The sequence below is a fragment of the Sesamum indicum genome, linkage group LG4 (assembly GCF_026168435.1).
Source record: "Sesamum indicum cultivar Baizhima isolate 11 linkage group LG4, ASM2616843v1, whole genome shotgun sequence".
Classification (NCBI taxonomy): Eukaryota; Viridiplantae; Streptophyta; class Magnoliopsida; order Lamiales; family Pedaliaceae; genus Sesamum; species Sesamum indicum.
In genome coordinates this window covers 15540085-15553862 of record NC_142660.1, presented here as the reverse complement: position 1 = coordinate 15553862, position 13778 = coordinate 15540085, and the positions used below count along the sequence as shown (strand labels likewise).

The following is a 13778-nucleotide window of genomic DNA, read 5'->3' as shown; positions in this document are numbered from 1 at the left end:
GTCCTAACTTATTTGAATTTTTAAGATTAAAGACTAATCAATTAACAAACGAGTATAACAAAATTATTTAATGAGAATAGTTATTCTTAATTTTCTATTACAAAATAAATTTTAGCTATTTTAATTTAATTTAAGTAAGTAGACTTTTTTTTTTTATAAAAATGAATGACATAATTACTTTTACATTTAAAAATATCCAACCAACACAAGCTTACCGTACGAGGGAAAAAATAAAGAAGGTTAAATTATAACGAGTTCTCATGAATTTTAACATAATTTTGAGTATTTTTTTGTTATTTGAGAAAATACTAATATCTTCTAATTTTAACGACCATCCAACAATCATCTTAAATTGTTAGACTTTAAGTTTTCATCCACTTTGTGGTGTGATTTTACAAAAATATTCTTGTGGACTATGATTAAAATTTTACTTATTTTTAAAAAGTTTTGAAGATTAAGCGGATAATTTTTTCACAATGTTTTAAATTTTCCATCCACTCCATCCAAATTTTTTTATAATTTTTTAATTTATTTAAAAAATACAAAAAAATAAAGTTGACAATTTGTTGCTTCAATCTAAAAATGATATAATTTCATCACATATCAATAACTATTGATAATTTTTTAAATAAATTAAAAATATTTATAATTATATTACATTTCATAAAAATTCATTGTAATTTATAAAAAAAAAAAAGAAGAAATAATTAAAGGTAAGAAACAAGAAAATCTTACTGCAAAATCAACTTATTCAACTGAAAAGATTGCATGTGGGATCTGATAAGTGTCGTCTAAGAAATGGATCCATTCAAAAGCACCTCAAAAAATCTCTAGAAAATCTCGAAAGCTGTCATACAACCAATCACATTCCACCACCTTCCCCCCTTTCTAGCCAACTCCAAAACATAGGAAACCCTTCCTAGTACTAATATATATAGTTCTATCTCCTCCAACCCTCCACAGGAACACCTACTACAGTACTAGGTTTAGGTCTCTTTGCGTCATAAATTATCATAAACACTCACTGTCGATTTCCTCCAAAGTACATAATCATCCCCCAGAGAAAGAACCCACTATTTCCCATGTAGTTTAATTGTAAAGTCACTCGCTGACGTGAATGAATCGAGTGCGTTGCAGTCAAATATACATCTAGTGTGTCTGTGTGTGTGTTTTCCTGTGGTTTGATTGCGAAAGCTTCACCTGTCTTGTTGATGGGATGTATTCGTTCCCGATCAATTCGTTACCATGAAGCAAGAACGAATCTCTTACCACTCCCATCGTAATTTGCTTCTCTGCAGCAGAATTTTTGGTCTGCATGCTGATGAGGGTGCTTGAGAACATTTTCTATTTTGCTACAATTTTTCCAGCAATTATTCCTCTCTTCTCCTATTCTTGGTTCTTCAATCCAAATGCTAGAGGATTTTTCTATGTTTTTTTGTGGTCGAATTAGTAGGAAATTTTTATGCTCTTAGTATTAAATTAAAATTATATTTGTCGTGTGATTAGTTTAAAATAACTGAATTCTGATTAGCATATTCTTCAGAAAAAAATATTTTTTTATATTTTTGTATTCGGAACTAATTAATGATCCTATAATTCATATATAGTAGAATCAATGATGATCAGAACTTGCGAATCTTGTTTAGTAAAATATTTTCTTTAATTTTATAATAGTCTAGATTTTATTTATTTTGGGTTTTATTACATAAAAATTACCTAGCATTCCGGTCAATAATGAAAAATGTAGTTAATGAAAAGCTTCACTGTCTTGTTGATGGGATAAAGAGTGTTCCCACTCAATTCGTAACCATGAAGCAAGAGTGACACTTCAAACTACTCTACTTTCTGGCCGGTCCACCTTCATTTGCAAGGCGTTGGGTAGTTTGAGAACATATATTTTCAGGGTTAAATACTGTTGCTGGGCTTCAAATCGTTTGATTTATTTAATATTAATTATAATTTAATAACAGTTGTGGTGGTTGGCATTTAGTAGATCTTGAATGCACTGTAATAGTTCCTCTTTTCTAAATAGATCTCACTATAGTCCCTGATTGTTAAGTTTTATTGTGATCTATCTAAAATGGATGAAATATTTCGTTAATGAGAGGTAAATTAATACAAAAAGTTAGTGTTTTTAATAATTTCCCAATAATTCAAAAATACTATGTAGTCATAACAGTATTTTTTTTAACTAAACAAAATCGAAATATTAATGTATTAATTATTTGGAAAAATAAATAAATTTAATAAATGCAAGTTATATATATTCTTTAATTTTTACAATGCTTTTTGAATTTGGATTTGAATATAAGTTATCAAATAATGAGTTTCTCATAAATGTTGAGAAATAAAGATGACAGAAAATAATAAAATAATAAAAATATTATTATCGAGTTTGGTTATAAAAAAATGTGCAAAAATACCAACTTTCTAAAATAAATTAGATGAAATTTTTTGATTAAAATTCATGTAAATTATTTTATATATATATATATATTGCCTTTTTATATCTAGGGGTAAAATATATTTGTTTTCCTAATGATTAGAAGTTGTTTCATTAATATTTGTATTTTTGTTATGAAAAATAACTCTATTGAAGTACATGATAGTTTTTAATAATTAACAAATTATTAAAGTATTTGAATTTTTTCAATTTTATTTCTCATTAATTGAATATTTCGTCCACCTTAATTAATTAGATTGCAATGAATTTAATAGTTGAGGATCATAATAAGATCTATTTATAACAATTGAAAGACTCTTATTATGTATTTGTCAAATAATTTCTTTTTTAATGTTTGCAATTTAAATTCAATTAATTTTTTCTTATTTGAAGAAAATATTTTTTAATTACAATTAAAATATAATTAGTAAGTTAAATAAGTTAATTTTTATTACATATGTAAAAATTATGTAACATATTTTATTAATTTTTAATAAAATTAAGTTATTAATTATTTAAAATGTTTACATAAAAAAGTAATTACATATCGGTTTTTTTAAATATTTTTATATGAAAATTATGACATAATATATTTATTTATTTTTTCTCTAAAAGTGTTTAACTTTTAATTAAGCGTATATAATATCATTTTTCGTTTAAGAATTATTGGGATATTTATATTTGTTGTGTATTTATATTATATACTAACTTATTACTTTCATAAGTAGTTTTACATGAAAGTTTCTTTTATTCTTTGAACTACAAATATGTATATATTTTAATATTTAATTTAATTTATTAAATTATTTATTAACTTTCCACCCACCCATCTAACTTTTCATTCCTCATTATCTTTCAATAGCTATTTATTTTTTTTATTTTATTTTCATTCATTCTTCTGGTCACTTTTTTATTTTTATTAATATTTTCTATTATTTTATTAAATAATAAGTATTTTATAAATATTTTATTTTAAATTATATTTATAAGAGTTGCACACACACAGAGTGCATCACAAATTACTAGTATATATAATATAAGGATAATACTGTCAAATATGTAATTACAGGGAATACGTGTTAAATTTATTAGTTTAAAAAAATAAATATTACCTTAAAAATAGTTCAGGAGAATAAAATATATTTTTAACCGTATTATTTATTTTACCATAATTCTTAAGACATGATCATAAATAAATACAAGATGTTGTTACTGTCATACAAGCCAATTCACTAAACTCATACTAATACCAGCTTGAGATTTCCGTGTTGCAGTGGGAAAAATAAAAGGGTAAATTACAATGACTTTTTTGAGATTTGGCAAAAATTACAAATATTTTTTATTATTTAAAAATTATAAATATTTTCATAATATTTGATTAAATTAATTGATCTTTAGATGGATGTATGAAATTATCAATTTTGTCCTTATTGTATTTTAAAAAAATAAAATTTGTAAAAAAATCGGACACGATAGATGAAAAAATTTTAAAAATTTTTTAAAAAAAATTATCCACGTAGTCCATAAAAAATTAAAAAAATAAGTAAAATTATATTTGTTAATTCACAGTGGCATTTTAATCAATTCACCATAAAAACTAGATGAAAACTTAATCGATTGGGCTAATTGTTTGACGGCCGTTAAAATCAGAGAAGTATTGATAATTTTTCAACAAGGGATACTCATAATTATGTCAAACCTCAAGAAAAATTATTGTAATTTACCCAAAATAAAAAGGCAAAGGTAGCAACATTATTCCAGAAGGGAATGGGTCGCCTCAGAAGCTGTGAGATAATTCCAGAACATACGAGTTAACCTAATTAGGACCCTTAGCAAGGTTTTTAAGTTTGAGTTTTTACTGATGATGTACTAGTTTACTAGTTAAAGTTGAGGTTTCATGAATAAGTTCGAGATCATGGATTAGAGTCCCACTAGATCTGTGAGTATTTATCTCACTTAATATAAATAATTCATCATAATAAGTATTGGTCTGATGTGAGTATTTTGAAATATTGCTATAAATTTAAATTTATTGATCGAATCAATGTATTACTCAATTTATTGATATTATTATAAATTATGTATTCATCGTTTTTATTTAAAAAAAAAAAAGAGGTTGTTAGAGTTTTTTTACAATTATTAAAAACTATTTTTGCAAATTTTTATAGATTACATACTAGGTCTATGAACTAACCATTAATGTAATTATTGAGTATACCTCGCCTTTTTAAAAAATTATAAAAACACCCCACAAAAATTTGCCCCCTTTCAAATCTTGCAATTACTTTCTCATAGAACTAATGAAAGTGGAAAACTTGGATGCTGTTTAACTAAATTTATAAGCTTTTGACAATATTTTATAAAATATTTGAGAATTTATATATTAAATAAAAAGATGGTACTTAAAATGAATATTTTTTTTTAAAAAAAAAAAAACTTATTAGAGCCCAGAATAAGAAGTTTAGTATCTTAAGCTCAACTCATATGTTCTTACGAGATTTTGAGGTCTTTCAAGAAACAAAAACACCATCAATATTTTGTTAATTTTATTTTACTCTTCACATAATAGATATTTTATTTCCCAATCAAAAATATTTATTTACATGATACTTAGATTTTGGGAGTGTTTGCACGAGAGCTTTTCAACTTTTGGTTTCAAAAAAGTACTTTCAAGGTGTTTGATATGCCAGCTTTTACTTATAAATAAATTCAACTTTAGTTTTTACTACTTTAACCTCATTATAATAATTTTAATTCAACTTTATTGTTTTTAATTTATTTTAAATTTTCATATTTAAAATTGATATTGAAATTTTTAGATAATTCGAATAATTTAACAATAATCAAATTTACACTTTCATATATTAAATATTTTATAATTTTTATATTTTATTTATTATATTATCTAATTATATTATTCATTTATCATAAAAAATATATATAAATTAAATGGTTATGATTAATTAATAAAATGATTTTTTTTTCTTTTATGCAAGTTTAATTATTATTGTATTTTGAATCAACAATTATATTACTTAGTGGAAGAATTATTAAATTAAACATTCATTCTATTAATATTTCATAAAAATTAAATGTGATATATACTAATTAAAATAAAATTTATTATATTTTATGAAAAATAATTATTATTGACAGATAACAAATAAAAATATAATAAAAAATAATATTCTTTTAACATATAGAGATAAAATAGTCTTTAAACAATTAAATTTGTTTTAGAAATGATTTTTCCTCAAACACTATCTAATTTAACTTTTGTTTGCTTTTTATTTTTTTACAAAACTATTCACTTTTAATTCTACTACAACTTTCAACTTTTTCTACAAAATTCATTTTTTCATAAATAAAAATTTTCGCGAACACCCCCTTTAATAGTTTAATGGGTTTTTTTTTTTTTTTTTTGGGAACAAATTCTTTTTTATTACAATATAAAAGGCTTATCATATCAAACAAACTCGCTTATTTTATAAACTCTGACCTCTTATTTATCAATTTAATTTTGAAATAGGATTTACATCTTTAAACCACTGAAATTTGTTATAAGATGTAAATGTTTATAAATTATAAACTTAACCAAACACCCTATTGCACTTGTAATTCCAACCAAATGCATCCTATAGAATTTCTAAATATCATAACCACTTCCAAATAGAGAACACTAGCACACAAATATTGTGAACTTAGAACAAGAGATTATAGTAATTTTAGAAGGACAAGAGGTAAAGCCTGAATGCAACTAGTTTAATCTTCTGCTTTCTCCACAAAGCAATCTTTCTGCCTTACAAGCTTAACCAAGAAAGTTAGAGGCATGCTTTACAGGAATATTGATATTCCCACTTCAAAATATCTAATGAAATGTGGCAAAACATATGCATATCCGCACCACCAAATACGTACAACAGTACATTTTTCGACATCTGTATAAACATATAGCAAAGGTACACGAAATACATGAGCATTCACACGTGAATTACAATATTCAGATATTCTTTTTCTATGGGGTTGTATCCAGCGTGATTTCATCGATAGAATCTTTCTCCTCAGGCAATACGGTCGTCTGCCAAAGATGGAGCCATTTACTGAAAATGAGATCACCATGTTAGCCTCTAACCAAACCATATTCTGTTCAAGCTAAAAGGGGTCAGCTTCAACCATGATAAGATGGGAGCTTGCAGTATAATATGGATGAAGCATAACAAGCAGATCCACCCAAGTTGTGATAAATAACCCTCCTCAACATCATAGCATGTCTTGCATTTCAGTTGAACTCTCCTTAGATCTGTGCTTTCGTTTCTTACTCCTGCATTGGAATGGGGGAAAACATGCTTTATATGACGGCGAGAGACAAGAATGAGGGAGGGAGTAAAATGCTAAGTCTGTAGAAGTACTTGTCATGTGAACTTGGATCCAAACAGGACTTAAGTTTCCTGTCAATGTGCTTTACATCTTTGGAGGTAGGGGTCTCGAGCTTATTTATCTGTATAACATTCCAAAATTTTAACCAGGTGAGTCAAAACCAGCAACATAGAAGTCGCTTTCAACTATAGCCAAAAGCACATAACCCTGGACATGATGGTGGAAGAATGTCATCAGGTCAGGATTTGAAACTATACCAGCATATCAATGACATTCAGTGCAAGGTTGAGCTCTGAAGTTGCATGAGCAGGATGCTGCCGAGAGAACATGTTTTGAAGGTATCTGCACAAGGTTCAGTGCCAAAGTTATCTCCAAGAATAAGTGTTCTCTAACACAGTTTGCTCAGAGGTTGACGGCTTTTGAACCTTTCGAAGTCAATAAGTTTATGAACCTCGCAAGCCCTACGTAAAGCTGCCAATGCCAGCTACACAAGAAATAGACAAGTCACAAAGCTATTGATCAAAAGCTTATACAGAACAAATCATACCCAGCAGGAGTAGTGGGCCAGCAGAAATAGAAGCAGATTAGTATACGCATGAACCATGAAAAAGGGTGATCAGAACTAACAGATTGACAAATCATACCAACACACTCTCTTCATCCTTTGAGGTACAAATTTGACTTGTCATAAAATTTGATGTAAAAGTTGGAAAATTCATATACGATCTAACTTTTGATTTTTTTTACCCCAAAATTGAGGGCAACATCCAATCACATTATGTACTTAAAGGTCCAATTTGGTTGAATGGGTGATGCGGATTGATATCTGTCCATCTTCAGGACACCTTTAACATAACATAGTTGAACCAAAGATATCTGTCAACCTCAATGCTCAATCAATTATACACAGAATTGCTTCTTCACTGAGGTAAAGAACCCTGCCCACCGATAAAATGTACCAGGAATACTCAATGAAATCTGTTGAAAAGTAATTCAATCATTCTCTCTGTGCACAGTTCACATCAGGAAACAACTCATCAACAATGCAGATGTAACACGACGAGATTGATATTGAACACATGTCAAAACAGCTCCCACGATGCATGGAGCACTTTGCAATAACCAATTCATTTTAAGCAAATGCTTACATTGTTAAGTCCATTGTGAAGTTTTGGCAAAACAAGTCTCCTAGAATAAGAACATCAGTCAACAAACAGAGAAAGAAGCAAATACATTCTTCCCAACAATGTAGTTAATTTCAGCAATGAATACTGAAACTTCTTAAAAAGAGGCTACAGAAGTTGCTTCCCATCTCATACTACGTTTTAAGATCACTCATTCTCAGAAACTCACAAAATTTCATATTTTCATACCTAAATTTACAGGAAAATATGAGAAGCAAATGTAACATTAGATATTGCAAATTTGAAATTAAGTCAACCAAGCAAAAATCTGGGGAAGAGGACTTCACATTAAGGTAACAATACCTGCCCTGGTGGGTATAGCAGAGGAGCATCCGTACGCATAATTTTATCAACTTCTGCTTTTGCGGATTCATGCAAACTCTACAGCCAATACGAAAGTGTGAAAGCATGAATATGGAACATAATTAGGAAGTCTAGTAGTTAATGTCATGCATAATTAACTTCTTGGATTATGAGGATCAGTGTCTCAGGCACCTAGTTAACACATATATTCAAATCTATAAACTTTGACACAAATTGATACCAGACAGATATATCATATTGTAATTGGCTACATTCTCAGAACAGTAGGATAAAATTTTATTCTCATAGTTATACACTCCTAGCAACCATGATAAGTGCATATCTCTGGCATCTTCCTACCAACCCAAAATATTCATCAGATTTACAGAAACTGGAGGATTTCAGAGCCTAATCACTATCAATTAACATCTGTTAAATCTACAAAGCAATAACGAATTCTCCGTATAAAGTATAACAAAAGGTTCATCAATGAAATTTCTTACATTAAATAATATCAGTAATAGTGCAAAGAAATTAAACCAATTCAAATGTGAAAAGAAAAAAATCATTCGAAAGGTCAACACAATTAGTCATTAGCCCTTCTGAACTTGACCTTTTTGTAAGATATTACTCACAAAACAATAATAATGCATTTACATAATGCAGAAAAGATGAAAAAATGTTTAAGGAACTCAGAGAGATGTAAAGTACCTTTATCGTCTCAGATTGCCCCAGTTTTGCATCATAGGACTCCTACAGAGAGAAGAAGAATCATCATAATATGATCATCATATGCAATGAAAATGTATCAATCAACAAAAGAAGTAATAATTAAGCTAAAACATATAAAAAATAATAGCAATAAAAGAAAAGTTATTAATCTTTTCTTTGTCGCATACAACTACACCAAAAGTACAGAATAAATTGGAAGAGGACCTCCAAATCACTGACAAAGCCCTCAAGTGCCCGATATGGTGCATAAACAATAAGGTCGAATCCTAAACTCTGCAATGACAGAAACTAGTATCAAAGTATTAGCAAACTACAACAAATAAGATACAGTAAAAGTATGTAATATTCATGCCTGCAGAACAAGCATTTCATTATTAAGGATCATCTGATGATCCTGTTCAATCCCTTTCCCAAGCTCCTCTGCCGATACATGGTTCTCCTCTGCCTTACAGGCAGCATATATGCATGTTAACCTGCAGAAGCCAATTAGTCGTTTGAGTTATCTAGTAAAAATCCTAGGTTAAGCATATGGCATCCAGAATCATAACAGCACAAACAGTGACACGCACAGAAAGCATACAGTGGCAATCATCAATTGTGAACCGCAAAATACAGCTAAGAACGAAGTTCATTTTGTCTTGCTTATTGCTTTTGTTTCTTGAATTTCAAAATAAAAAAATGATAGCCACAAAGAGAAGAGGTAATCAAGAAGTAGCCGTACATGATATTCTTTGGGTGATGCTCCATCACTGACCATTCCAAGTAAAACCTTTTAAAATAAATAAGAGCAGTTGCCTGCAGAAAAGAACAACTTAAGTTTGAATAGCAATTCACCTACAGTTTGCTTAATTGTTCCCAGAGATGTACTTACTTGAATTTTACGTGGAAACTTGAAGGCATCACAAACGTCTTGAATTTTGAACTCGTAAAAAGCCCGCAAAAGTTGTTCTTCTTCTATCTTGAGTGCTTTAGGGCGTGAATGCTTGTCAGCTAAAACACCAAAGAATAACACACAAGGAATTACAAAATTATTATTTTCTCTTACATTAACCAACAAAAATTTGTGATATTTAACAGATGTAAAGTGCGTTCTCTAAGATGAGGAACTCACCATTATCTTTCGCATCATTTTGGGGTTCAGCATAAGAGAACGATCCATCAATATCTACTTCCATCCGCGTTGCTCCATACTTTCACAACATATTACAGTCTTAACATCATTTGGAATGTCATATTTGATGCAGAAAATACTTCAACAATAAGTTTGTGATTAATTTTACGGACTTGAGAACTAAAATCAGAGAGCAAGAAGATGCCAGCACTGTTAAAATCCTTCATCCACATCTCTGGAAGAACTATTAATTTCCCACTGATGCCAGCTTGTTTCCAGGAAATAAGACCTCTAAGACTAACTGTAGTCTTGTCATTCCAGTACCACCAACTTTTCACAACAGTAAGTATGCAAGTTCATTAACCAAATTCAACTCCCATGACGCACAAAGACCCAGCACATCCATGTTTGCTAGGTTCTACCCAAAAGAGCTAGTTCCCCATTTTCCCACTCAGCCATAACAAGAAGGGGCAAAGCCACCATGCACTGGGTTGCGCTTGTGCACATGTACAATGCTGGGTAACCCCCCTTTAGCTCTGACAGTAGGTTCAAATAAATGCATTTTTTGTAATCACAAAAAGAAAATGAACAAATGATTTTCAGTCCTTAAGAATAGTCTTATTACAATTGCTAGATTTTGATTTCTCTATTGCTTAGCCCTTTTATTTTGTTGGAAAGCTGTTGATCATTTTGTCTATCTCGCAACCCATCTTGACAAATATTGCAAATCTCTCATCACATGATAATTGTTCACATATTTAGGATAAACCTAAAGAGATATCGAATTATAGATACTTATCGGAAAACATATTGTGATGACATCTCACTGTGGATGCTTATACAAAAATAGGTTTCAGAATCAAACAAATGCAACAGTTAAGTCGGGCTCTCAGAAAGAAATGAATATTTATGTGAAATCAGGCCTAACACACACGTGCGCAAACACATCCGTAGTTTCAAAAATCCTGGAAGCAGCAGCAAGAGTAAGGATCAAATAATAAAGCACATTGCATCATAAAGCATTGCGAATGACAGTTCTGACGTGCCTTGATAGTGAACTTTAACTAGAAATCTCACACTGAACAATTGTATGAATTAGGATACATATTTACTCCCTGTGACCATGCGCTTATGTATCTAAAAAAGTAAAAAATTTATCTATTTCTAAAGGGAAATGCCCTCTGCAGAATATGTGAAATGACTTTTTTTATAGGCCAAAAATAAAGGTTCTACTCTCAAAAATGTTGAGAAAATCTGATGACATTCCACTTCCCAGTTCCAAATCCATAATTAATTTCTATTATTGGCTGATTGCACATAGAAACAGGTAATTACACATTGATATATATATACCACAATAGTCTAAATTCATACCTTCTCAAGTGCTTGTTTAGCTCGTTTATTAGCATCCTTGTACTTTTCCTTCTGCCAAAGATCATAAAAAAAGAGGTTATCATCACATGGTGGAGATGGTTTTCCAAATTAAAGGCAGTGATAAATAAGAACAGAACAACCCCTAGCTGCATGCACAAACATCAAATTTTGACAAAATCAACAGGGGTCGATGAGGAGCAAAAGAAGAAACAGAGAAGAGTTTGGGGTTATGAAGGAAATAGTCATTACAAGATCTTGAGGAGTGAATATCCAATTTGCTCTGTGGGTCGAAGTCGTAAAATCCGCCATTGATCTCTGTCTCTAACACATAAGAATAAAAAGGGTATCAGTCTAATACATCAGTGTGTTTTTTAAGGACATTGTTTGGTTCTATTTATAAGAGTTCATTGAGATAGAGGAGAAGATAGAGATAAGTATATGTTTTTGGGAGTTCTCAATATAATTGATTTTTGTATTTAGTATTAGTGTAAGATAAATAAAAATAAATTAAAGGCATTGAACTGTGTGTTCAATGAAGGCATTGACAAAAACTTAGGATGTTTCTTTCCCTGTCTTTTCAATAGCTGAAAAATGAAAACAAAAAAAGAGCTATGCAGAGTAAGGTGGGTAGCATAGTAACAAGCAGGCAGTCCACTGTCGCCTTTCAACAAAATGCAGCATACAGCTTCACTTTCACTAACAATGTCGACTTTGCAATATCAGTAATTTTAGAAACCAGTATCAATACAAACAAATACTTGATCCATCTATCATTCAGAATTCAACTCCTTTGGCACAATCCTCTACATTCAAACAGATGCAAATCTACTCTATTCCCACATACCATGCTGCATCCTAATCTTGCAAAAGAGAAAAAAGAAACTGAAAATGCAAAGAACACACAGAGGATACTTCCAATTCCATTTTCAAGATCAATCCAAACCTTGGGAGCAACTACCTGAGTCCTTCCTAACACAGCTTTTACACCCCAACACAGCTAATAAGAAACAAATAGACTTTGTCCACGATAACCTAAAAATGAGGCTTCTTCTCATGGAACGATAATCAACTCAATAGTACATTACAATAGCTAAAAACCCTTACCGTCACTGATACTGCCGCTGATGACGGAGTCCGTGTCGAGGAAGGAATTTTGAGGCTTGAGGATCGGGAGTTGGCTTGAGTTAGTGACCCTCTTTGGAAAATAATTAAAATCAAGAAAGAAAAAACCCTAGCCCCTAATTCATTGTCTCCTCGTTTCCTTTATTTTCAATTTTTTAAAAAAATTGCATAAGTTTGAGTATTTTAAAAATTCGACTAAAAACTCATCGTGTTAAAAATATATATGAAAACCTCTATCATAATGTTTGGATTCGTTTTTTAAGTGTTTTGTTGTGTTTTATGGAGATAGAGAGAGAAAAACAAAGATAAATAAGTGTGTATTAGAGATAGTATATATGTTTGGATTTGTTTTATAAAATAATTTAAAATAAGTATTGTATGTTTAATGTTGTGTTTTGGGAGACAAAAATTACTATTCATTATCAATTCATAGTCAAATCATATCTTTTTTTATATATTTTTATGTATATGTATGTATATATATATACGTATGTATTTATGCTAAAACAGTTTAAAACACCTAGATAAGGTATTTCTGAATGATGGCAAACATTGGGTGTGTTTTGATTCTTCCCAGAGATAACTTGAAAATGAAAACAAACATAGCGTATATATTTTGTGAAATGTTGCACACGTTTCTCTTCTGTCAATGACCTTTAACGGTATCAATTTTTTTTAGTGATTTGTTTATTATGTTCTTATTTTAGTAATTATTGATCTTTTTTAATTATAAATGAACAGTTTAAAAATATTATGTAATTAGTAAAATATATTTTTGCATTTATATATATGTATACACGTAATTGTACATAAGTATACACAATTATATATGAAACAAAATTCTATATATACATATATTTAATGTAATATATATTATATACATATGTATGTATGTAGCGGAGGTGGGCATCGGACAACAACAAACTCGTTGTCGCCCCCCAATCGGGGCGGGGAGATGCTGATGTCGCCATAACTTTGGGTGGGCATAGTTGTCCAAACATCACGGAGAAGCATGCTGGTGGAGGTTGGCAGGGGGAGGCGGAGGCTGGGGGTGGAGGACTGGAGGCGCAGGAGGGGTCAGTGGAGTGGCTGGCGATTGAGGGGGGTGATACCACGATCCGTTTTTTTTAAC

At 30.0% G+C, this 13778-nt stretch overlaps 1 protein-coding gene across 3 annotated transcripts; it reads right to left on the bottom strand.

Moving 5' to 3' along the window:
- Window positions 1–6276: 6276 nt before the first annotated feature.
- CYCH;1 (cyclin H;1) lies at window positions 6277–12788 on the bottom strand. Of its 3 annotated transcripts, XR_847720.3 has the most exons (15): window positions 12629–12788; window positions 11774–11845; window positions 11525–11575; window positions 10151–10229; window positions 9911–10029; window positions 9761–9834; window positions 9392–9512; window positions 9244–9312; window positions 9019–9060; window positions 8308–8385; window positions 7246–7304; window positions 7078–7162; window positions 6853–6941; window positions 6617–6764; window positions 6277–6543 (listed from the first exon to the last, which is right to left on the bottom strand). XR_847720.3 is itself a non-coding variant. In XM_011078375.3 (14 exons), the coding sequence occupies exons 2-14, from the start codon at window positions 11831–11833 to the stop codon at window positions 6704–6706; spliced, it is 987 nt and encodes a 328-aa protein (XP_011076677.1). In that variant the 5' UTR covers window positions 11834–11845; window positions 12629–12788; the 3' UTR covers window positions 6277–6703. The 3 variants fall into 3 exon arrangements, 2 of the variants coding, with proteins under 2 accessions (XP_011076677.1, XP_011076678.1); XM_011078375.3 differs by having other exon boundaries at window positions 6277–6764; XM_011078376.3 differs by having other exon boundaries at window positions 6277–6764; window positions 11774–11839; window positions 12629–12785.
- Between the last annotated feature and the right edge of the window lie 990 nt (window positions 12789–13778).